Source organism: Pelophylax lessonae, assembly GCF_965119305.1.
Source record: "Pelophylax lessonae genome assembly, chromosome: 3".
Classification (NCBI taxonomy): Eukaryota; Metazoa; Chordata; class Amphibia; order Anura; family Ranidae; genus Pelophylax; species Pelophylax lessonae.
In genome coordinates, this window is record NC_138770.1 from 201968139 (window position 1) to 201994724 (window position 26586).

Here is a 26586-nt window from a genome sequence, read left to right on the forward strand (position 1 = left end):
CACCTACCTAACCTCCCCAAACGACATTACCCTTTGAGAAACCCAACTAGAGAAGAGGTTACTTTAGAAGTAACAAACCATACCACACCAAAACAAGTAACTTGAATAAAAAAATTCTCAGCAAAAGTTTATTGAATATTCTGCATTACCGAACATGCATGTTACAAGCAACATTTGAGTTGATAATGCTGTACTTGTAGTCAATGAATAGATTATGAAAGAACAAATGCAGTTTTATGTATACATAATATGCCATTTTTTTCTGGTTTAGGATTTCTGGACAAGAACCGTGACTTGCTGAGTACAGATTTTATCCTTATGATCCACTCTTCTACCAATAAGTTCTTGAAGCAGGTCTTCCAGCTAGATAAAAATGCTAATAATGCTTCCATTCGTGGAATTATCCGAAACACAGGCTTCAACACCCAGAAGGTTGTTTCCATACATTTTTTGGGTCTTTCGGTCCTCATCTATCAGCTCACTGCCTGTAAAGGCTTATTGTGCACATTAAAAAGAAACACTTTCAAGACCTAAATAACCTGGGCCTTTGTCTTCTAGTTGTTTTATGCACTTTTTGTTGTCTCTGAAAAATACATTTTTTAGGTTAAAAAAATATTATTTACAGTTTATTTGCCAAAAATAGCTATTTTTAGAGCTTTCTCCTTCCATAGAAACAGTAGACTAGACCCTTGATTAATATTCAGGCCCACAATGCCCAATATAGCAATGCTGTCTTTATCACCATTGTTCTACACTGTTCTTCCTTAAAGCTCGTTCATCCCTTCTCTAGCAACCCTACCCCTTCTCTGCTGAAACCCCTAATTTGGTCTGAAGAAGGGAGTGAAATGCCATACAGGAGCATTGTCTTACAATGAACACAATTGCCCAGGCTTTCAGCTGAGAGATAAACCAGGATTTTCTATGGAATAAAAGACCATAGCTCTAAAAAGAAAAAGCTAGTAATAGTAACAAAAAAAGATCAAAAGATACTTTCCATTAAACTAAATGAAAACTTTAACATAGTTCAAGAACTTCAGGTCCTTTTGAAGGTAAAACCTATTTTCATGTTGCATAAATAATAACGTAGATGTAAAAAAATAAAATGTACCCATTTTCTCTTAAAATTACTTGCTTGCTTCTGGTTGTGCCACTTCACTGTTTTTTTTTTTTTTTTAGTAATGAAATGTGACTACTGCACATGCAGAGCGAGACAAGTGATTATACAAGATTTCCAATCTAAATGAAAACATTCATATAGCTTCTAATGGCAGAGATTAATCTCCAAATTTAATCTATCAGGGCAAGTAGGACAACCATAAGTATTGGAACCTTAGATAGTATTAGGACAACACGGCCCATGTTTGCCAAGTAGAAGTTAATTCTAAATTAAGCAGTGTTTAATCCTTTGTGTCCTTTGCTCACCTGCAGATCTCAGACACAAACAAGTCTTTACCTACTCTTGGAGGACAGTTCAAGCAGTCACTGGAACAGCTGATGAAAATTCTGGGAAATTGCCAACCTTACTTTATTCGTTGTATCAAGCCCAATGACTTTAAGAAGCCATTGGTATGTGTGACCTGTTTTGTAGGTTTATTTCTAGAGTTGTTTGAAAAAATACATTTGAGAGTAATGTTAATCATCTTCATCTTCATGCCCACTTTTCAGTTCATTAATTGCACATTATTTCATACATATTAAAATAACACATAGGATAACAAGCTTCTCTAGAAGCCTGATAGAAACATATTCTTTTGGCATAGATATTTGAGCACACCTTTTCAGGGTCAGCCATTTGTGACATGCTATCTCTGAACCAAATTTTGGTCTTGTCATTTCAGAAGAAAAAAATGAAATTGCTTGGCACAATATTGTTCTGTTTAATGGTATTAGTGTGTCATGATTTTTTTTTCTTATTGTGATCACTGAAATTATTTTGGCAAATCTTGACTTTGGGGTTCGATTTAAAGTCTAGGGTTAGGATTACAAATAGGGGTTCAGCTGAGGTTACAGGTCAGGTAACTTGCTCAATATCCTTTTTTCAATGCGCTAAAATAAATTTGTTTGTGATCATTTTGCTCAGAAATAGTGTACCAGATACATGAAAAGTCTCAAGGATTTATGGAAATAATTTTAGTTCAGTGGTAAACAACTAAAATGTATCTAAAGCCAAAACATTTTTTTTTAATTTTGGAAATAGTGGGGAATAGTTAAAACCTCTTTAAAGCATCTTTGCTGTCTGTGTTCCAACAGGAAGATTTACTTTTACTTCCTGTGTTGGAAGCATAACAGTCATTTAAAGAAAATCTCTCAAAATAAAGGAAATCCTCTTTTTATAGTTATTACCCAAACAAGTGCCCCCATTGAAAAATGTTCCCTTCCCTTCTCGCTTAACCACTTCTGGACCAGAAGGATTTGCCCCCTTAATGACCAGGCCATTTTTTTGTGATTTGGCACTGCATTACTTGACAATTGTATGGTTGTGCGATGCTGCACCCAAATAAAATTGATGTCCTTTTTTTCCCCACAAATGGAGCTTTCTTTTGGTGGTATTTGATCACCTCTGCGATATTTTTTTTTTTTTTTGCGCTATAAACAAAAAATGAGCAACAATTCTGAAAAAACAAAACAAAAAAAAAACAATATTTTTCACTTTCTGCTATATAACATTCCCAAAAAAAAAATTAAAAATCAAAATTTTTTAACATTTTAGGCCAATTTGTTATCTGCCACATATTCTTGGTAAAAAAAATCTCAATAAGCGTATCTTGATTGGTTTGCGCAAAAGTTATCACGTCTATTAACTACAGGAAAGATTTATGTCATTTTTATTGTTTTTTTTACTAGTAATGGCGACGATCTGTGATTTTTAGCGGGATTGCAGCAGACAGATCAGACCCCTAACTGACATGTTTGACACTTTTGGGGGGACCAGTGACATTACTACAGTAATCAGTGCTAAAAATATGCACTGTTACTGTAATAATGACACAGTCTAACTGTATGGGGGCAGGGCTTGTGAAATGATCATAGAGACCTGTGATCCTGTATAGAAGGATCTCAGGCACTCTGTGATCATTTCAGAGAGAACGATCAGCTGTGTTTACAACAGCTGACCGTTCTTCTCTCTCAGCGGGGAGCGATTGCGGGTGGCAGGCGGCAGTTGGAGCCACTTGCCCCATGCATCGGAGTTCCCGCTGCCGAGTGGGGGCAGGAGCGTGCTAGCGGCGGTGTGCGCTCGCCCCTTTGCTGCAGGCGGACGTCTATATACCTACGGCGGTTCGCGCAGGAGGGCCAGCCTGACGCAGTATTTCTCAGGCGGGCGGTCCAGAAGTGGTTAAGTGACAACTTTAACATTTTGAATTTTCACTCTAAATAGAGTGAATTTCCTAACAGAGACATAGCAGTAAAAACCTAACAGGGGTTCTATCCCTTCCTTACCATATAAAACTAAAAATGTCTTTAGATACACTTTAAGCAGCGAAGGTCTGCATACAGTTTAGCTTAATAATTCTGTTAAACTAAACACTCAAAACCGAAGCCAATAAACTTCAACATGGAAATTAACCTAAGGCCTTTGTAAAACCTACAAAAGGATTTTAAGTAGACAATGTCGCTGGTTATGGTTTTATGTTTTAGAAGTAGGGGTGGACTGCCGATTCAGTCCAAACTCATGTTCCCATCTGCAGTGGGAAGTGAAACAGTTAGCAGTGGTGTTACTACTGCTGCTTAATGTGACAGCTTTCTGCTGGAGCCTCCTGGTTGTTGGGGTGCTGGCAGCTGCTGGTGTTCTATAAAACCAGTAATGTATCCCCACCTGATCCATTTAGCTGTCAGTTGGGGTTTCCTGGCTGACAGGCAATTAAAGGAGCGGTGGCAGTTTGAAAAAAAAAGCATTGTGGAGTGCCCCCCAAATTTCATACCAGATCTTCTGGGCCTAGTATGGATCCTAAAGGGAAACCCTGTGTAAAAAAAAGAAAGCAAAAAAAGCTTGTGGTCTCACACAAAATCCATGCCAGACCCTTATCTAAACATTCAGAAAAGCAGACCAGGTAGGAGTGAAGTCTTTGTGCCCTCCTTCCTTCAGAACCATAACAGGCCACATTCCCTCAATATTGGGAGAGCACCTTATCTGCATGTTGATGTGCAGACAGGCAAGGTGATAATCGGAATCTGGAAGCCCCCCCTTAAAAATGAGGGGAATCTCTGGATGTCGGCTTCCTATCATGTGAACAAATAAATGGCACATAGCACCCCCTCTCATTCACAAAAAATGTTAATAGCTAATAAAGGCACACATTTTTAGGCAAGTCCTTTATTAAAAAAAAAAAAAAAACACCAAAAATGTCCTAGGATGTAAATCGATCATCAATCATGGCATCCATTAATGCTGATTCTTGTCAATCTCGATGAACAGCACCAAATATAAACAAAGGGATTGTAGTCTCCCAGGTGACATTGACCAAATATGGACATGACCATATTTGGTCAGTGACATCATAGGTTCATCATTGACTAGGATCTGCATTGCTTGATGACAGGATTCACAATGGATTTACATGGGACATTTATATATATATTTTTTTTAATGTAAGTTTTAGTCAAAAAGTGTGTCTTTATTTATTTTTTATGCTTTTTTATGATTGAGCAGGGGTTCTTTGTACCCTTTACTCATTCAAATGGGGAAGAGGGAGCCAGTACCTTGGAGCCCCCTTATTTTTAAAAACGGTTTCTAGATTCCAAAAGGCCCCGCCCACAGATCCCCACAACCACCTGCCATAGCGACAAGGTGCTTTTCCAGGGTGTTTCCCTCTGGTAAGGTATCCTCCCCATGTTGACAGCATGTGGCTTGGCATGGTTCAGAAGAGAGAGTGCATGCCCATCTCCCTATTTCCTGGCCTGCCAGGCTGCATGCTTACATAAAGCTCTGGTATAGATTTTGGGGGACCCCAAGTTTTTTGTTTGTTTGTTTTTTTTTTTGGGGGGTCTTTCTTGACATCCATACAAGACCATTATCAAGGCTGAGGATCTGGTATGTATTTTTAGGGGGAACTCTGCATTTTTTTTTTGTATTGAGTTATTTACCGACGGCATAAATTACATTTATTTTCTGTCAGTATTTTTGACAAAGGCTACATACAGGCAGATTAGGGATATCCACGGGCATACTATTTAAATAAATTGTGCATTTTAAAGTTTCACTTCAAGCATAACAGTACTTTCTTTAAACATTTTTTTTTGCTTTGGTACATGTTCATATTTGTGCATTTAGGAAATTTAGGAGACTTACATTCCAGGTCAAAATAGGGTGGCCACAATGAATTGATTTACATGGGTCAGAAGGCCCACATGGGTGGCATTAAAAATTCTAAAGTCTTCAGCAATAAAACATGTCTTCCTTGTGTTTTCCAGCTCTTTGATCGCGAGCTTTGCATTCGGCAACTAAGATACTCTGGAATGATGGAGACCATACGAATCCGAAAAGCCGGATATCCAATCCGTTACACCTTCTCCGATTTCTTTCACAGATTTAGAGTGTTGTTGCCATTAGGTTCTCAAAGTCGCAAGACGGTAAAAATATAGCCCAGTCTGATAAATGATAATGTATAATATTATAAAGACTAGAAATATTGAAAAGCTTATATATAAAACTAAAACAAAGCAGCTTGGGCTGGGGTGGTAAATTTGCGATAAGTCAAAATATTATAAAATGGGTCTGTTGTGTATTGTCTACTTTATAAAACTTTTAGTTTGAGGCGTTTTAGTCGTTGAAATGAAAGCACATCATTCCAAAGCAAAGAGTGAAACATACAAAATCACATTACTAGGACAGATAGGTTTTTTTTAACAATATACTGTATTTTTATTGAAGTTTAAAGATGTTTACAAAGAGAGAGGAAAAATAACGTTCATCAACAGAATGGTCCTACTGTCATCCTCATATAATCAATCATAAATGACAAATAAGAATAAGAAATTTCATTAATGTTGTACAATAAATTCATCAGGGGGAGAGACTTATGAAGTTAGTCATAGATTTGTGGAGATAAGTTCCATTTAGAAAGTGTTTTTTTTGGTTAAAGAGTTTGGACCGTCACCAATCTAATTAAAAAGGCCAAGAGTGGCCTAGGGTTTATTAAAAAAAAAAGTTAAATAAATAAAAGAGAACTTTAGGAGACGGGGGTTAAAGTGGATGTAAACCCTATTCATGAAAATTGACCTGGGCACATACAGTATCTCAGAAAAGTTAGTACACCCCTCACATTTTTGTAAATATTTTATTATATCTTTTCTTTTCAACACTGAAGAAATTACACTTTGCTACAATGTAAAAGTAGTGAGTGTACAGCTTGTATAACAGTGTAAATGTGCTGTCCCCTCCAAATTACTCAACACACAGCCATTAATGTCGGAAACGCTGGCAACAAAAGTGAGTACACCACTAAGTTGAAATTTCCAAATTGGGCCCAATAAGCCCTTTTCCCTCCAAGGTGTCATGTGATTCGTTAGTGTTACAAGGTCTCAGATGTGATTGGGGAGTGTGTGTTAAATTTGATGTTATCGCTCTCACTCGCTCATACTGGTCACTGGAATTTCAACATGGCACCTCTTGGCAAAGAACTCTCTGAGGCTCTGAAAAAATAATTGTTGCTCTACAAAAAGATGACCTAGGCTATAAGAAGATTGCCAAGACCCTGAAACTGAGCTGCAGCATGGTGGCCAAGACCATACAGTGATTTAACAGGACAGGTTCCACTCAGAACAGGTCTCGCCGTGGTCGACCAAAGGAGTTGATTGCACATGCTCAGCATCATATCTAGAGGTTGTCTTTGGGAAATAGACATATGAGTGCTGCCAGCATTGCTGCAGAGGTTGAAGGGGTGGGAGGCCAGCCTGTCAGTGCTCAGACCATACGCCACGCACTGTATAAAATTGGTCTGCTTCCAGAAGGAAGCCTCTTCTAAAGATGATGCACAAGAAAGCAAGCAAACCGTTTGCTGAAGACAAGCAGACTAAAGACATGGATTACTGGAACCATGTCTTGTGGTCTGTGGGGGTGGGGGGTCATCCTGTCAGTGCTCAGACCATATGCCGCACACTGCATCACATTGGTCTGCATGGCTGTCATCACAAAAGGAAGCCTCTTCTAAAGATGATGCTTCTAAAGAAAGCCTGCAAACAGTTTGCTGAAGACAAGCAGACATGGATTACTGGAACCATGTCCTGTTGTCTGATGAGACCAACATAAACTTATTTGTTTCAGATGGTGTCAAGCGTGTGTGGCGACAACCAGGTGAGGAGTACAAAGACAAGTATGTCTTGCCTACAGTCAGCATGGTGGTGGGAGTTTTGTGTTCTGGGGGCTACATGAGTGCTGCCGGCACTGGGGAGCTACAGTTCTTTGAGGGAACCATGAATGCCAACATGTACTGTGACATACTGAAGCAGAGCATGATCCCCTCTCTTCAGAGACTTGGCCGCAGGGCAGTATTCCAACATGATAAAGACCCCAAACACACCTCCAAGACGACCACTGCCTTGATAAAGAAGAAGGGTAAAGGTGGACTGGCCATGCATGTCTCCAGACCTAAACCCTATTGAGCATCTGTGGGGCATCCTCAAACAGAAGGTGGAGGAGTGCAAAGTCTCTAACATCCACCAGCTCCGTGATGTCATCATGGAAGAGTGGAAGAGAACTCCAGTGGCAAATTGTGAAGCTCTGGTGAACTCCATACCCAAGAGGGTTAAGGCAGTGCTGGAAAATAATGGTCACACAAGATATTGACACTTTGGGTCCAATTTTGACATTTTCACTAAGGGGTGTACTAACCTTTGTTGCTAGTGGTTTAGACATTAATGGTTGCCTGTTGTGTTATTTTGAGGGGACAGCAAATTGACACTGTTATACAAGCTGTACACTCACTACTTTACATTGTAGAAAAGTGTAATTTCTTTAGTGTTGTCACATGAAAAGATATAATATATTTGAGGGGTGTACTCACTTTTGTGAAATACTGTATATCTGTAGTGTTTACTTATCTCTTGCCAAAGCCCTAAGTCCAGTGTCTTTCTGTTGCTATGTTCCTCTGTTATCAGAATGATAACTTCTGTCAAGTTCTCAGAATCAGGAGATAAGAGCAGATGGTAATTTGTGTCGGGTGGGTGCATAAAGATAGATTAGCAGAGAGCTGTTTCTTCCTTCCTCTGCCTATGTGGAGGGAGGGGGGGTGTGATTTTCCTCCAATCAGCTGTCACACAGTGTATGCCAAGACTTCACACCGAGTGCTGGAGCAGGAAGGAAAAATCTAACACAATGTTCACTTTCTTGACTTTAAACATTGTCTTTTTATTTAAACTTTATTCATATGAAAATGGCGCAGTTATAAGTATATTTCTTGATGAGTCAACAATAAACAAAAAGATATATAAAATTATACATTCAAAACTGTCATGGAAGTCCATAATCCCAGAGGGATAAAGTTTCATGCAAGACACATTGCAATTTACAATGAAAGGAGAACTATTATGCTGAACCAGGAAGTCATGATAAACATTATAGGATAACCAGAAAGCTACAATGTTCATTTTCTAAGACAGCAGATATACAAATACAACCTATGTAGGCAGATTTGTTTCATCTCTGTGTTTCATCTGAGGATGTTCACTTCACTGTGTATATGTGAGGGTTTACATCCACTTTAGGGAGGGGAGGGCTACCTAGATAATAGCACCTGAACTGATGAGATTCAATCCTTCAAAGTATCACAGCATACTGACATTGGCTGGGTGAAGAGTGGCAGCACTAAAAAATCAAAGTGAGCTAATTGTGATGTAGTAAAGAGATCATCACGTTAACAGGTGTGAAATTCAAGGCCACTGTAGAACAGTATTCAAGGAAGCCCCACCTAGAACTGTGAGTATCAGTCATATAGTTGTGCTGTCCATTTTTTCATCTACATTAATACATTCAGTTTATACCTTTTCCTACATTGTTGGAGGGGCAGTAGGAATATTTTAAAGCTCCATAACTCCCACAGTAGACATACCAAGAATATGCATATATATATATATATATATAATATGCATACAACTCCGTGACTGTTCTTGAATGGCCCAGCCAGAGCCCTGACTTAAACCCAATTGAGCATCTCTGGAGAGACCTAAAAATGGCTGTCCACCAACGTTTACCATCCAACCTGACAGAACTGGAGAGGATCTGCAAGGAGGAATGGCAGAGGATCCCCAAATCCAGGTGTGAAAGACTTGTTGCATCTTTCCCAAAAAGACTCCTGGCTGTATTAGATCAAAAGGGGGCTTCTACTTAATACTGAGCAAAGGGTCTGAATACTTAGGACCATGTGACATTTCAGTTTTTCTTTTTTAAAAAATCTGCAACAATGTCAACAATTCTGTGTTTTTCTGTCAGTATGGGGTGCTATGTGTACATTCATGAGGAAGAAGAATGAACTTAAATGATTTTAGCAAATGGCTGCAATATAACAAAGAGTGAAAAATTTAAGGGGGTCTGAATACTTTCCGTACCCACTGTACATACAGTAGGTGGGGAAAATCTTGGAAAGCTCCTTAATGTTGATATAATTGATATCAGACCTTTAGATTAATTACATTATGGACACTTATAGCCTCATGTTGTTGTGTAAACCTTTTAACTTACCTTTTGCATTATTTGCATTTCTCTTGCAAAGGATATAAATATATACATTTCTCGTTATTAGTGGGATCACCAGGCTTGCAGTGTTGATATCTGTGGTGCTATTATTGGAAAACATGAAGACTGGAAAGTAGGAAAAACTAAACTTTTCCTAAAGGTAATAATTAATAATACTTCCTACAAATGTAGATGTAATTTGATTTTCCTACATTTTTACCTGTAAAATCAATTTCTAGGGGTACATCACGGGACACAGAGCAGCCATAATAATTACTATCTGGGTGATATGCCACCTATAGGTGAATGGACACTGGCAAACCAAAATACAGGAAGTCCCCCTCTATATGACACCTCCCATACAGGAAGTACCTCAGTTTTGTAGCAAGCAATACATTCCCAGACAAGATGGGAGGGACCTCTGTGTCCCATGATGTACTCCAAGAAATGGATTTTACATGTAAGAATGTAGGAAAATCCAATTTTATTTATTGTACATCACGGGACACATTGCAGCTATAATAATTACTATCGGGGACATCCCAAAGAAATGCCCTTGAGGGGAGGGAGACAGTGTTTATGACAACCGTCATCAGACTAAAGGACCTACATTGCTGCTTGCAGCACACTGCGACCAAACACAGTATCCTCTTGCGCCCTAACATCCACCTGATAAAATATATTGAATGTATGTACTGAAGACCAAGTAGAGATCTTTCAAATCTTGGCAATAGATGCTTGCTGACGAACTGCCAATGAGGCACTTACTCTCCTTGTAGAGTGTGCCCTTACCTGAAAGTGTGGGGCTTTTCCCTTTATCCCATAAGCCTGATAAATTACCTGGCTGATTCATTAGGATAGTTGACTTAGATGCTGTCTGCCCCAAACAAAGAATCGGTTTTCCAAATCTGAGTTGACGTCTTCAGAGAGACTCTGACAGCTCGTACCACATTGAGTCTGGGTTCACACTAAATTCAGAGCGGCTCGCAGCAAGGGTCCGATGCATTCCCAATTCCTGTTTCAGGTCTGAATTAGGTCCAAATTATTGACTGAATTCGAACCTGAAATGTACCAGAAGACGCACAGGACTTTTCTGCAAGCCAATCCGCAGCCAACACGGAGCTGTGTGAACCGTCTCCATTGAGAGCCGGGCACAGTCCCCTGACATGTGAATTGGATGCGGGGAAACCCGCATCCAAATTTGCAACATTGTGAACCCAGCCTGAAGGAATGTAACAACTTCTCCTCTGCAGAACGAGGATTTGGAGAAAAGGAAGGCAGTGTGATATCTTGATTCAAATGAAAACTAGACACTACCTTGGGCTAAAACCCCAAGAGGTCGCAAAACCACTCTATCTTGTTGCAAGATCAAAAATGGCTCCTTGGGGGCGTGGCCAGGATGTGAGAGGGTAGAGACGTGCCCTGCATTAGTTCCTGCCATTCATCTAGTTGATCCTCCTCAATCTTGGGCTCTCACCCACTATCCTGCTTAGCAAATTTCTCCTTCCTGTCCGGGAAACTGCTCCGGTACTCTCCATATGAGGCAGGCGGAATTCAAGCAAGAAACCAGCTTCCTACGGCCCCTGGATCTCTGCACCGAAAACTTGTGCAGCGGCCATCTTGCCTGTCACTTTCTCTTCTGCAGCTTCAGTGGTGGTGCAGACCGAGGGGTGGATTGGTGCAGCCATGGACTCCGGCCGGGTGGCTCTTCTCCCCCTGCAAATCCAGGGCTCAATGGGGATCAGGCGACTGCTGCAATCCTTGTCAGCCATCACAGAAAGTAAGTCTTCCCTGGAAATGAAAATTAACACACTTGCTTTGTAATTTGGGCTGATCAGAGAAATGCAGAGGCCATCTCAGAGCAGCAGAACATACACATCTCAGAAATGGAAGTCACCATGGCCTTCACTGCTCAGACACTAGTGGATCTCCAGCAAAAGGTCAAACCCCTTATGGCCCACTCAGAAAATGCTTGAAAACCGCTGCCAGCGCAATAATGTCCGGGTGGTTGGGCTTCTGGAGGGCGCAAAATGAGATCTACTTCATGCAACTCTTGGGCTTGCAACAATTGTCTCCTGTGTATGTAGTTGAACGAGCACACAGGGTCCCCACTGGTCTGAGACCCGCTGGATTAATGCCACGCTACTTTCTAGTCCGCCTGCTCAATTTCAGGGATAGGGATCTGATCCTGGTGGAGGTCTGTAAGCACCCTGCGCTGCGGTATGAGAATGCGGTGGTTCATCTATACCCTGACTTCTCTCCTGATCTACAAAAGAAAAGGCACTCCTTCACGGATGTTCGCAGATGACTAAGGGAGAAAGGTCTGATCTATAACATGCTGTATCCTATTTGCCTGAAGGTCATTCATAATGGCTCTGCAAAGTTTTTTGAGTCCCCTGCTGATGCAGCTGACTGGTTGGACTCAATTGCCAAAGCTGCAGCTAGGCTGTCTGGCCTACTTGGTCCTTACCCTCCACTGAGGGCACTTTAACTTACAATGTTACGGGATAGCGCTTGGGAGTTGTTGCAATTACAGCTTGCTTCCAGGTTTATTCTCCTATGCAAGTTGTTTGTATCAGAGAGACTGGAACTTTATATCCAGTCAAAGTGGGATGCTAAGCTACTGTTCTGGGCGCTATGATTTAACTGTACATCTCCCTGGTTCCTCTCTAAGCAGATGATCCTTTGGAACACTCTGCTGTTGTTTTTTCTAGTTTTGGGACTGAAGTTTCTCCGGAACTTTTTCTATTTTTCTGGTTTGTTCAGCCGGAGCAAACAGGGCGTTGAAACTATATACAATTTTTGTTTCTTTTTTTTTTTGTTTTTTTTTTTCTACTCTGCCCTAGAAGTTCAGACCTCTATTGGGATTGTCCTTCCCTGGTCTGTTTACGGGTCTTACATTTGCCTTGCACAATCTGTACTGTTTTAATATTTATGTCTGGTGGGGTGTGGTTCTCTGTATCCCGAATTTCTGTCCCCCTCTCCTCCCCTCCTTTTAGCCATATCCTGTCTTGATGGGATGCAAATTTTTTCTGTATGAGTAATCTTAAAATTCTTTCCTGGAATGTAAGGGGGTTGAATTTGAAGTTTAAAAGATCCCTGGTTTTACAATATCTTAAATCCCAGAATCCACTTATAGTTCTGCTTCAGGAGACTAATTTAGTTGGTAATAAAATGTACACAATAATTGCCGCGAGATATGAGCCACAGTATAGTATATAGTATAGTATAGTTGGTAATAAAACACTTTCCCTTAATAGAAACTGGATTTAGAGAACTTTACACTCATTTATACTCATTCCTCATATGGCAGAGGTTTTGCCATTTTACTACACAAAAAATTAGCTTGTACTATTGAACATGTGGTCACAGATCCCCAGGGCCGGATGTTGCAATTGTGATTCTGCACATCGAGTCCCAACTACTGGCAGTAGTGAATATAAATATATATATATATATATATATATATGTCCCACCTCCCTTCCAGTGTACGGTCATATACACTGCCTTGGAGAAAGTTGCTAATTTTGGTCCACTGAAGCTTTTTGTGGCAGGCGACTTTAATAAAATCTTAGATTGTGCTTTAGACACTTCAAATCCAACCTGCATGCAAAACCTTGATCTTAGGCACTGGGCTGATTCAATTATTCCTACCTTTCTCATGTAGCAGCCTCCTCATCCCACATTGATTTAGCCTTTGCCAACTCTGCTTTTCTACCCCTGATTACTGATGCCTGTTATTTAACTGGTGGGATCTCTGACCACACCCTTGCAGGTTATGTTAAGTCTTGTGCTGGGAAGAAATACGAGTGTTTGGTGGCTGCACCTGGGCTGGGTAGCGGAGCCCTCGGTGGAATACTTAGTGTCTCCACACTTGAAAGAGTTCTGGGAGCCCAATAAGGCACTGCCGCATCCACGTGGGGTGTTTGTTTCTGCTATCAAAGCTGCCAGGGTGGACCAAAATTTGAAAAAGATGAACCGAGCTGTGCCAAAATTCATGCTGATTTGCCCTCCCCTACTTCTTTGGCTGAGCTACAAATGGCAAGGTGGGCATTGTTAGTTCATTTTCAGAACTTCACCCAATGTGTTTTTAAACAACGGGCAGAAGAATTGTTTGAGAAGGGTGACAAAAAGGGAAAATGATTGACCCTCCTAACTCCCGTAAGTCCAGGTAGGAGAGGATCAGCAGCAGAGGGTCAGACGGCAGATCGGCCAGTCCCAGCAGCCCCCTGCAGTGAGATACAGATACAGCGTTGGATCACCAGGACCTTTAAAAGAAACAGCAACTGTGTACAAGGCTGTATACACACAGAGTTCCAGTGAGTAGGGATACTTAAGCCGGGAGCACCAGCACCGTGTACAGGAGTGGAGCACTGGAGCACTTTTCAGCTCAGCCACTTTATGAATTGTGTGCACTAAGAGAAGGACATTTGTTTGATCTTATGAAATTGCAGGACATTTATTGATTGATTGATTGATTTATTATCCACGCAAGTTTTAGCACTTTTTTGCACCCAGCAGTTTATGTAATGTATTATTGATTTATTTATTTGTATACTAATTAATATAATGGAAGGATCTTTTGCACTGAGGGCTGCGCTGACTCAAATACTTTCACTTTTAAAGGCACAGACACCTTATTAGTCAGCAGCAGCCATCACTAAATTAATACTTTACACTTGCAGACCATAACCGCTAGGACTTTTCCTTTCTATCTTTCCCATCTAGTGTACAGTGGTTTAAAATCCTCTTATTCCCTTACCTCCTCTATGCACTCGGTTATAAAGGCATGGTCTGTGATACATGCGTCTACATCGTCAAGCCCTGGTCAGCTGTCTCCCATGTTCTGCTGTGGAGAAATCCAAACTTAACACATTTTTATGATTATTCTGATCCAGTAGTTTGGACCAAGTATGGCATTAAGACGCTACAACATATAGTATCTAATGGTTCCCTAATGGCCTTTAATGATATTAAAGAGTACTACGAAGTGACTAATACGCAATTTTTCAGATATATTCAATTGAGGCATGCCTTTTTGTACCACTTTGGATCTGACCCTCTTAACCTTGAACCTAGATCTACTGACCCGCATTGACTTACTTACCAAACCAATACCACTATATATAAGGACCTCTTTCCAGAGACCATTCAGTTGCTAGAGCCATGCAGATTGGCTTGGGAGGCTGCAGCTCTTGGTCTGGATCATGACGATTTGGATGAGGTCTGGGAAGCTCCATTTAAGTGCCTTGTTTCCACTAGAGACGACTTGATTCATTACAAATGTTTACATAGAGTTTACTTTACCCCAGCTAGGCTGGCTTGAATATATAGGGGCCAATCCTCTATATGCTGGAGATGCTCCATGCCTCTAGCAAATTTCTTACACTTTCTTTGGGAGTGCCCTGACATTAAGCGTTTTTGGCAAGAAATTGCTACATGCATTTAGTCAGTCACTTCCATCTCGATTCCTCTCTCAGTTGAAGTCTGTTTACTAAGCCCGGTTGAACCTCTGGCTACCCCTAGAGCTAGATGCACCCTTCTCACCCTTTTATTGTTTTATTTAAAATAACTGATCATTTTGTCCTGGAAGAAGTCCTCTGTCCCAACATTGGGATCATGGAAATCACTGGTTAATAAAGCAGTCCCTTTTTATAAAGCTACTTATTCAAGTAGAGGGGTCTTGGCCAAATTTGAAAAGGTATGGGGTGGCTGGATGGCATCTACAGACACAGTTTCTGATTGAATTCCTATGTATGTATTATTCACTCCTTGGTATTGTTTGAATAAGTATATTTAATGTATTTCTGGGGTGGAGGGTTTTGTTGGCTTATCCTATTCTAGTGATATATTCAGATAGGTGTTTTTTCTGGGATTTAGTCTCCTGATGGGGGAAGTTGAGAGTTCTCAGCAATAGTAAAGAATGTTTTACCAAATATGGCTTGAGGGGGGGACATCGCCCACTAGACGTTTTTTGTTTAATACATTTTTATTGAGAAATTTTTAACCAGAAAAAACATAGGAACACAGAAAATGAACCAAGAAAATCAGATGATACATAGTCTGTGAAAAAGTAGTATACAACAATCCAGACATGTGGTCGAGGGTTATAGAGTTATTCTGAATATTACTTTCAGAAGGAGAGGTAGGTGAGATAGAAGGGGGGTGGGGGGGTGGATGGAGGGAAAGAAAAAAGGTGGTGAACAAAGGGGGGGAGATAGGAAGGAGGGGAGGGGCCGGCTGATCATTCCCCAAGAAGATAAGAAGATAAACAATCTATGACCTTATCTTATAGCAAAACACTGTATTTGACAGTACGACAAACTACGGATCTAGCTTCTCCTTAAGGGGTGTGAGAAACTGCAGTAGAGCTAGATAGTAAGGCGGCGTATTCTTCCATGTGTGTGAATGCCAGCCAACAAGCCCATATTGCATTGGATTTGGAAGAGAGGTTGCACAAAGAGTATGACATGTCCTCCATACGGTAGGTGTGATTGACAGCGAGCAGCCATTGGCGGCCGTCGGGGCAGATGGTTGAGCCCATAGTTTTGGAATAAGGGACTTAGCGGCGTTCAGAAGATGAGGACTTATTGATTTCCTATAGTTGTGAAGCGGTTCCGTTGTGGAGTGGAACAGAACTGTCCATGGATCATCCGGAACCGGGCATCCCTGAATTTTATGTATTAGTGGGAGTATTGTGTTCCAGTATCGTCTAATGATGGGGCAGGACCACCAAATCTGAGCATGTGTTCCCTTGCCTCCACAACCTCTCCAGCAGCGGTCTAAGGAAGAAGGGAAGATGCGGCTTAAGTTGGAGGACGTAAGATGCCATCGAGTGAGTAATTTGTAGTTCATTTCTGCCGTGTGGGTGGAAACCAAAGTTTTATGGGTCATGGTTAGGATCGCCGTCTTCTGCTCGTCTGACAAAGAACCTTCCAAGTCTCTTTCCCAGGCATTGAGAAAGCGAAGTTCCGTAGAGGTGTGAAGATCCAACAACGCTTTGTAGAAGGACGACAACTATTTGGCTGGAGGAGGGGAGTGAGCCAAAATGTGTTCTATTGACGTAAGATCTGCATAGGAGCGTATCAGCGTTGGCAGTGCTTTCACAAAATGTGTTAATTGGGAGTGTCTCCAGGTGTCCATTAGCGTAGGGGGGGAGTTGACTGAAAGTTCTTGTAGAGAAACAGTCCTATTTGGCGACGCCACCTGGTGTATAAGTGGGTCCGTGTGTTTCATCCATGTCCCATACAAGGGGTCAAGGTTGCCCGGGGGGAAGTAAGAATGGCCCAACAATCGCCCACTAGACTTGACATATGTTTGCCTCCCGCTCGAGGTCCTTGAAGTGGGCATGTTTGACTGGGCAAATGTTTTTTGTTTAGTCTTATTTAGTGTGTTTTTTATAATTTTTTTTTCTGTTATTGTAATGGGTTTACTTCCGCTACATGCAGTTTATACTATTGTGTACACTTTTTATTAAATTCCAATAGAAAAAGAAAATGGCTCCTTACAAGAAAGAGCCGCCAACTCTGTCACAAAAAAAAAAAAATACATTTTTTGTCAAGAGAACCAGTAGAATATGCCAAACTAGATTTAAATACCAAGGGCACAAGGGTGGCCTAATTGGCAGAAGCATACGAATCACCCCTTGTATGAAGGCTCGCACTAAAGAATGCAAAGCAATCAGCCTTTGAAAGAAGATAGATAAGGCTGAAATCTGACCCTTAATTGTACCTAAAGCCAGCTTCATTTCTACTACTGTTTGCAAAACAGCAAGAATCCTCCCAATTATATATTTACGGGGGTGCCAGTTCCTGGCTTCACACCAGGAAATGTAAGATTTCCAGACTCTGTAGTAAATGTTCCTAGGAACTGGCCCCTTAGCATTTATCATAGTAAAAACTGCCGAACCTGAGATTCCCTGATCCTTCAAAATTCTGGCTTCAATAGCCAAACCATCAAATTTAGAGACTGTAAAGCAGGATGGAATATCGGACCTTGGGAGAGCAGGTCCAGGCGGAGTAGACCGTGGCCTTCCCACCACCAACTTTACAATTTGCTCATACCAAGTCCTTCTGGGCCAAGCCGAGGCTAACAGAATCACTGCTTTTCCCTCTTCCTGTATCCTGCGCAGAAGCTGGATCAGAGGAAATGCAAAGATCAGAGAAAACTGATCCCAAGGAGGTACCAAAGCATCTTCCCTGATTGCGAGTGGATTCTTGATTCTGGACACAAATCTGTCTAGCTTATTGTTGAACCTGGATGCCAACAGATCTATGTCCAGGGTACCCCATCGTTGGAAAATTGACAAAAAAATCTTGGGATATAGGGAACCACTACCCTGGAAACAACTGCTGGCAACTAAGAAAGTCCGCCTGCCAGTTCTCCACTCCCAGAATGAATGCTGCTGATAGGAATGGCACATATTTCTCTGCCCATGTCAGTATGTGAAAATCGGCATATGTAGGCCTGCATCTTCGATGTCTATGGATGCAAAAAAAACCTCCGTGCGAAGCAATGACTGAACAGATTGACTCCATCGGAAAGAAGCACATTTATAAAATGGTTCAGAGCCTTGAGATCCAGAATGGGTCTCACCTCTCTGTTTGGTTTTGGGACTGTGAAAAGATTTGTGTAGAAGCCTCGGAACCTCTCGTTGGCCGGAACTTCTACAGTCACTCCATGTGATCTCAGATGGTCTAGCACCTAAAAGAAAGACCATTTATTTAATGGATCTGCAAGAACATTGGGTCTAAAAACAGAGAGGGGGGACACATCTGGAGTTCTATTTTGTACCCCTGTGAAACTGTGGAAATGACTCACCTGTCCTGAATCGCCTTTTCCCAGGCATCTGGGAACTGTAGAAGCCTTCCCCCCACCAAATGAGTGGGGGAACCTCTTCATAAGGTGGATTTAGGGCAAGGCTTGGCAGGCCTCTGGACCCAGGGCCTTTTCTGCCCGTGACTTTGAGGTTGACCTCTAGATCCAGACGACTGAGGCTGTTGAAACTGCCTAGAATTTGAGGTAATAGGCATCAGAGTGAAAGATGGCTGTTTACTCCTTCTCTTAAGCGGTAGAAGCGCACTCTTCCCCCCTGAAATAATTTGGATATACATATCCAGATCATCACCAAAAAGCCGCTCCCTGTGAAAGTGCAAACCAGTTAGTAACTTTTTGCAAGGTAACTCCAAAGACCAATTCTTAAACCACAAGATTCTGTGTACCGACAAAAGAGCAAAACGTGAAACATGCTGTATTGAGTCTTCAAAGGCATCCACTGCAAAGCACAAAGCGCAAGGTAAATCTACCAACTCTTGAGCAGACTCCCCTTGAGCAGGAATACTCTTAATTAAACATCTAGCCCTGTCTTTTATAGATTGAAAAATTATTTTAGCTGCCATCGCCAGTTGTGCTGCAGACTCAGCAATAGCAAAAGAAGCCTTTAGCAAAGAATCCAATTTCTTATCTGCTGGGCCTTTAAAAACCTGGGCATTGCCTAGGACAGGTTAAATTTCTATTCACAGAATAAATAGCAGCATCCACCGTTGGCATACTCCATTTCTTTTAAAATTTTCCTCCATATGATACAAAAGAGAAAACCTTTGGGAGGAACAGAAACCATATCAGGGTGATCCCAGTCAGCATACACTATCTCCTCTAAAAGCGGCTGCAAAGGGAAGGCCTGAGAACTCTGAGGAGGATGTAATGAGCCTAATGAAGAAAAGGACACCTCAGAAACCTCTAATGGAGGTAACTTAAATCCAGACTGCATCATCTCAGTAAGAGACTGAATAAACAATCTCTGGGACTGAGAGAGTGAAAACGGCTCCTCCGAACCTGACTCCTCAGAAGTGGAATCCTCAGCCTGACCTTCCTCCAGGTCATTCAAAGCTACTTCTTCCACATTTTCTGGCCAATCCTGTTCTAACACAGGGGAGGGGGGGACTCAGGTGAAGGGGATCTATCTCACTTCTTACCTCCTTTAAGACACTGAGGCAATCATACCAGCTATTTTATCCTCTAGGCCAGCTAAAGCTGATGCCAAATCGTTCTTTGTGATGTAGGCTGAGGCAGAAGCACTTGAAGTAGCTACAGTACAATGCCTGATAACCATAATAGCTCAGATTGGCCAGTCCCTCTAGCCTTTCAGGGGAGGTTAATACAGAGGACGCACAGCTAGGATCCTCCAATCCTGACGGCGAGTCACTTGCGCCCCTTCCTGCCTTGCCCCTCCCCCCACTCCTCTTCAGGGAGGAAATTGCTCCTAGCAACAATATTTTGAGGTACCAACACCCTCTGTGTGCTCAACCCTTATGCTAAGCTGCAACCAGCTTATTGCAAATCACAGCTCAGTTTTCACACAGTACCAGAATCTGTCAGTGCCTGTATCCATCCACCCACCCACAGTGACTCACATGCCCAGCCAAAGCTCTGCTCTGTGTCCCATCCAGCTCACTTGCTGGAGTCCACGTGCAGGGAAACACTTCCTTAAATAATATAGCCGCCTTTGCCCCTTACTGCATCTGTGTGGCGTGCTACGTGAACGCCCTTACCATGCAAGTACTGTATGTGACGGAAGCTGTTCCTGCGCTTGCATGTGCATGCCCTGCCGATGTGGCCGCATATACAGCGACAGGAAATGGCCACCGAAGGCACTGGGCATGAGATCAGGTGCGCGGGCCCGGGAGTCTGAGTCCCTCCGCTTGCTGGGCTTTCCTGAGCCGCCAAAAGCATCCTCACAATGTATGGAATGAAAGGTATGCATAGCACAGTCTGGATACCTGACACCACTGCCCTCTAGTGGGGAAACAAATCATGGCACCCTGGCTTACTGCTTAACTATAGGATGCGGTTTCAGGTTACAAACGCACAATATGTTTTAAAAACAAGAAACTTACCAATCCCGCCGCAGGACTCTGCTTATAGCTAGCATCCAACCTTCACCCATCACAGCGGGCCTGTCTCTTATGGACCTAAAAGGATCGGGTCCAGGTTCGTCTCCCGTCTCCCCTCGCTTTCAGACAAGGATAGAGAGGCACTGGATCTGCCGCTGTCCCTGTTGGAAATTGAGGCTGCAGTTGCCTCCTTCCCTAACAACAAAACTCTGGGGCCAGGTGGCCTGCCCCGGCGAATGGTACAAGACCTATTCTGAACAACTGGCTCCCAGGCTCAAATTGCTTTTTTCACATTGCTTGGATGTGGACTCCCTCCTGGATAGTATTTATCAAGCATATATAGTCTTGCTGCCCAAGCCGAGTAGGGACCCGACCCATTGCTCCACCTATAGACCCATTTCCCTCCTAAACTATGACCTTAAGATCCTCACAAAGGTACTGGCCACCAGGCTGATAAAGGTGCTGCCCTCACAGGTCAGCATGGATCCAAGGACATCAATTTTAGATGGGTATATACTCACCTTCAGCTTCCCCCTCTTGACTCTGAATCGTGGGTCATGGTGTCTTTGGAATACAGAAAAAGCCTTTGACACTGTACGCCTGCGGTACCTATTCGAGGTTCTTGAACTCCTCGGGTTCAGCCCGGTGTTCCTGAAATGGATCCGACTGCTCTACAATAGACCCTCGGCATGCATTTAACTGCATGGCAAATTATCCTCACCTTTCCAGGTCAGAAGGGGGATGCGACAAGGGTGCCCGTTATCGCCGGCGCTGTTCGCGCTGGCTATGGAGCCTCTAACGGCAGTGATTAGATAGTCGCCTAGAGTACAAGGGATACCTGTGGGTTCCATAGTTGAGAAACTTGCACTTTACGCAGATTATATAATCCTTTTCCTACACGATCCTGGGCCCTCCCTGCGGGAAATACTCGCAATCCTTGAGAAGTTTGCCACCCTCTCGGGCCTGCGCACAAACTGGGACAAATCCCTAGTCCTCCTCATTGATGCCAGAGCTGTGGCTCTGTGGGATCTGGACTCACCACTGCAACTCACTTAATCTATCAAGTACCTGGGTATGCGTATCTCCTCAAATATACATGATTTTGTTACCCTCAAATTACGGCCTAAAATTCAATGGTACAAACAGGTGCTGAGTACTTGGTCTAGTCTCCCCCCTGTCCCTGATAGGAAAGATTAACCTAATTAAAATTAAAATTCTCCTGGTGCTGCTATATATTGTCAGACATTCCCCAGTGTGGTTGCCAAAGTTTTTATTTAAGCAAATAGATTCCCTTATGACCACCTTCCTTTGGTCCCCATGCCCGGCCAGATTTAGCAGAAAGTTGTTGTGAAGACCTTGGACACATGGGGGGTTGGCCTGCCCTGACTTTTGTTTGTACTATATGGCAGCCATGCTGATCCAGGCTCACGGTGGCTGGTCTGTGATAAAACGAATGCGTCTGTGGTCCTGGAGGCAGCATTTGTGGGATCTTATGAGACCCTGAGGAATACCCTTTATAGGGGACCGAAGGCAGTGCATCCCAACCTGACTACCTTCATGCAGACAGTGGTCAGAGCTTGGCATGCTATTGTCACTATACCCAACCAGAAGCGGGCGATCTGGTCCCCAGAAACCCCACTGTGGTTTAATCCACGTCTGCCGGAGTTCCAATCAATCCCGGATCCCGCCTTGTGGGCGAGTAAAGGGGTGAAATCACTGGCAGACATCTGTAAGGGGGAGTCCCTGTTTACGTTTGATAGATGTAAAAATAAGTTTCAATTACCAAATTCCTTTTTCCTCAGATACCTACAGCTCCGGCATGCCCACCGCGCACAATTCCAGAGGCCCATAGTTAGTCCTGAACGAGACAAGTTGGAAACCCTCCTTAGGGAAGATACCCTCAGAAAGCCTCTGTCTATAAAATGCTTCACCCCTCCATCCTGACTGGTCTGGATGGATTGCGTGCAACATGGAGCGCGGAGAGGCAGGGGTTAGATGAGGAGGACTGGGAGGAGATGTGGGATGGTCCATTTAAATTCTTGGTGGCGACTAGAGATAAACTGATCCAGTTTAAACTGTTGCATAGGATTTATTGGACCCCACAGCGTCTACACCGTCTATTCCCCGATATCTCGGCCTCTTGTTGGAGGTGCCCCTGCGACTCTGCGGGATTCTCCCATATTTTTTGGGGGTGTCCCGCGGTCGGGGGCTTCTGGCAAGTGGTGACGAGTTTTGTGTCTGACCTAATCACCGGTGTTGTCCCTCAGACGGTCAACATTTGCCTTCTGGGGTTGGTGGACACTTTACAGGCTCCTAGAGGTATTGATAATGCCCTGTGGGGGGGGGGGGGGGGGAAACACGTCTAGCCAATGCAGAGTGTACCACGTCACTTTCGGTCGGTGGAATGCACGCCGGAAGTACACCGGAACCACCGCACCGTACATTCTTAGGAGGATAGCAGTACTTTTTAATGTGAGTGGATATGTTATTTTTCAATAAATTGTTTACATACTTCACCATGGAGATCCCCTTTCTTTATTTTTGAGTCACAGTGCCACACGGCAACCCAAGCATTCTATACTGAGGCAATGTATCCTTGCCAGCTGCCATTCATATGGGACCAGGACCTCTATTCCAGTGGTTCTCAATTCCGGTCCTCGGGACCCACTAACAGGCCAGATTTTAAGTATTACCTTGGGGGATGCAGACTAGAATACTGCAATCACTGAGCAGCAAATTAGATCACCTGTGATGTAATTTAGTTATCTTGCAAACCTGGCCTGTTGGTGGGTCCCGAGGACCGGAGTTGGGAACCACTGCTCTATTCAATCCCAGGCTTATGATCTTCACCTTTCTGGTGAGTAGGGTCACCATAAGGGAGCACCAACTGGAGCACATTTTCAGCACTTAAAAAAGCATTCACCCAGCACTTGAGAGCACTGAGAGCACTTTACATGGAATTTTTTTTGCTGTATTTTATTTGCTGAATTTGATTATTGATCATTGATTTTTGATTGTTATTTAGTATCTATATATTTACACAGATATGAGTATATTTATTTAATGTCCTAGGATTGCACTGTTTATTACACTACAAGATTCCGCACTATTGGCACTTGATTTGTATTTGTAGCAGTGCTAATATTTTTTTGGTATTTCCTAGAGCAGTGCGTACCCTGGTGGGGATTCTCCTGTTCTATGCGCGGAAGGCGATTGTCCTGAAATGGAAGTTGGCACTTCCTCCAATGCTGGGTTTTTGGAAAGGACTGGTTAACGCAGTGGTACCACTCTATAAAGATGCTTATACATCCAGAGGTTGTCCTCATAAATTCGACAAAGTGTGGCATTTGTGGATGAGCTCATCTCTAACGACTGATGTCCAAGATTAACTAATTGATTTTATGTATAGGCTTGTGACCCAATTGGGGGCGTGCTGCATATCCGGTTATGCTGGGTGGGCTTGATGTGCTTGCTTAATGGACCTTGGTTGTGGATGGAGGGATCTTATTTTGCTATATTTGATGATGATATTTCTCCTGGAACTATGGTTTGAAGGGTGCACTTTAGGTTAGTTTCAGCCCTATTTTACGGGTTGGGGCTGTCACTGACCTACATGTTTCATAGTAGTGAGTAGATGATTGTATTTTGTTTTTTTTTTAAGCCGTGGTATGCCCCTATTGGCTATGTTATGTGTTTGCAAACATTTTCAATAAAAAGAATAAAAAAAAAAAAAAAGGATCAGGTCTCCCTATAATCTTGGGGTTCTCTCTCTTGGATCTGTAAAGCACCCTGCTGGGATGCCTTTGGAATCTTTCTTACCAAAGGTCCAGATTCCAGGGTCCAGTGCCCAAAGGGTAGCATTACAGGCAACACCTCGCAGTTTCCATCTACCGAGGCTCAAGTACCATCCATTTTAGTCTTCCACCATCCGGAGGGATCCGATCGCATAGTCCCTTGAATCTTGACAGGATCCTTATCCGGGACAATATCATAATCCTTAGATCATGGAGAGCTTTAATGACACTGACCCTCACATTCAAAACACTGGGAAAAAAATTGAGGTACTTCCTTTTTATGGGGGGGGGGGGGGTCATATAGAGGGGGACTTCCTGTCTTTTTGGTTTTCCAGTGTCCATTCACCTATAGATGGGGTATAACTCAGATAGTAATTATTATGGCTGCTCTGTGTCCCGTGATGTACGATAAAGAAAAATGTATCTCCCTAACTTTTTCGATGCCAAACCTGGTTTTATTTTTTGTTTGGCACACGTTACAATAATAATTTGAGGTCTGTAGATTACTTAAACCCCCAAACAGTATACATCTGTATTTTCTGAAATCAGAGACCCTGGAAAAAAAAATATAAAAGTTCTTACAGGTCATCAGTTTAGAATTACCATTAATAATGGCCCTAGAATTTTGCACTCACTCCAGCATGCATGGCGATATGTAATATGTCTAATGGAATCAACAATTTCATACATAGGTGTCCTCGGCATGTATGTTTATGTACATACGTGCATGAACACGGGGAAGGTTTTCAAGTGCATGGGTGTACTTTTAGTTTTTTTTTTCCCACAAAGTCATGCGACTTTGACAAGTCGCACTAGTGGAAACGTAGACTTACTTTTGTTGCCTGCACTATGATTATTGTAGACTGTGAGCTGAGACCCCAGCCTCTTTATTGAGGCATCAAGGGCCTATTAGACCTGCAGCCATTGATCAGTGTATTCTGACAGCAGAGGGTGCATTTGTGTGAATGGAGGAATCAGTTTTTTTTTTTTCAGCCTGCTGATGGGAAAAAGAAAAGAGCAGCATATGGTGAGCTTTAGTTCTGCTTCACCTTTGGAGTATCCTTATCCTAGGATATCTTGGTGACCTCCTGCTAAAGGAACAATTAATCTAGACCCTAACAGTGGTTGGGATAGATCTAAATATCCAGAAGTCAGCACTGGAGGCAACCCACCACTTGTAGTATCTGGGCTTGATCTTGAATATAGATTGTCCAGGGTTTTCCACTACCAGAAAAGCTCCTGGCTCTCTGCTCCCCCATTCAGACCCTATGGTTCAGGAGCTGTCCCACCATTGCCTTTTGTGTGAGGGTTTTGGGCCTAAGAGTACCCTCCTTCGAGGCAGTATCATATACCTAATTTCACTTCAGACTGTTGCAACTCACATTCGGGCAGCGTAGGTCAAGCAGACTCAGTCTATGGACCAGCATAATGGGAGGTGTCCTGGACAGACTCCATATGCCTGACCAGGAATACCAGGCTTGCCCTGGTGTGGTATGTTTTCCAATATGGTGCGGGAATTGGGGAGGTCCTTTCTCACAATGACTTGGAAGGTGTTCACAATGGATGTTAGGCTGTTAGGTTGGGGGAAGGGGTGTCCTGGATACCCTCTTGGTTCCTGGGTCTTTGGAAGAAGCCCAGCTTCTGATTTGTAACCTGGAACTCAGGACAATTTGGCTCTCTTTTCAACACTGGACCTCTTGGCTGCTTCTGCGTGAAAATAACATTTAGTTATTATCCATATCGGGAGGAAAACAATCAGACACAGAAATCCTATCAACAGGAAGAACTTCCAAGATGTCTGGGGACTGATCTATGACATCTTGATTTGAGACTATGTCTGAATCAGAGTCATAGTCTATTTCTTCTTTCTGGGCATCTCCTAGGCTTGTAAACCTGTTTCACTCCCTGTCTCTTTCTGGGTTTTTCTCACCTGTTTCATCTTCTTTCACGTCTGCTCCACCCTTTTGGTCTTTATTCCATATCCTGGGATCCTCTGGAATCCTTCTCACCTTTGATGCATGGATCCAGGCTTGGGAGTCAGCTGTCAGTGCCGCTGTTCTGGTTACTGCCGTTACCATTGTGGGCTCTCCGTATGGAGGATTTGTAGTTTTATGCCTGTGAAGCTCCTTCACCACCACTCGGTCCCCTATTACAAATGGATGTGTTGGTTCCTGGGATGGAAGTGGAAAAGAGAGAGACACATCACCGTAGATGCCATTCAATTTCCTTATGA

At 42.8% G+C, this 26586-nt stretch overlaps 1 protein-coding gene across 1 annotated transcript in view; it reads left to right on the forward strand.

Annotated features, from left to right (window-relative positions):
* The window catches only part of MYO7B (myosin VIIB), a 545169-nt gene that overhangs the window by 214544 nt on the left and 304039 nt on the right, over positions 1–26586 (forward strand). The window contains exons 15-18 of the mRNA XM_082249873.1: positions 272–432; positions 1429–1566; positions 5410–5568; positions 9735–9827. Coding sequence (XP_082105999.1) covers positions 272–432; positions 1429–1566; positions 5410–5568; positions 9735–9827 — 551 coding nt within the window. The remainder of the gene's footprint in view (positions 1–271; positions 433–1428; positions 1567–5409; positions 5569–9734; positions 9828–26586) is intronic.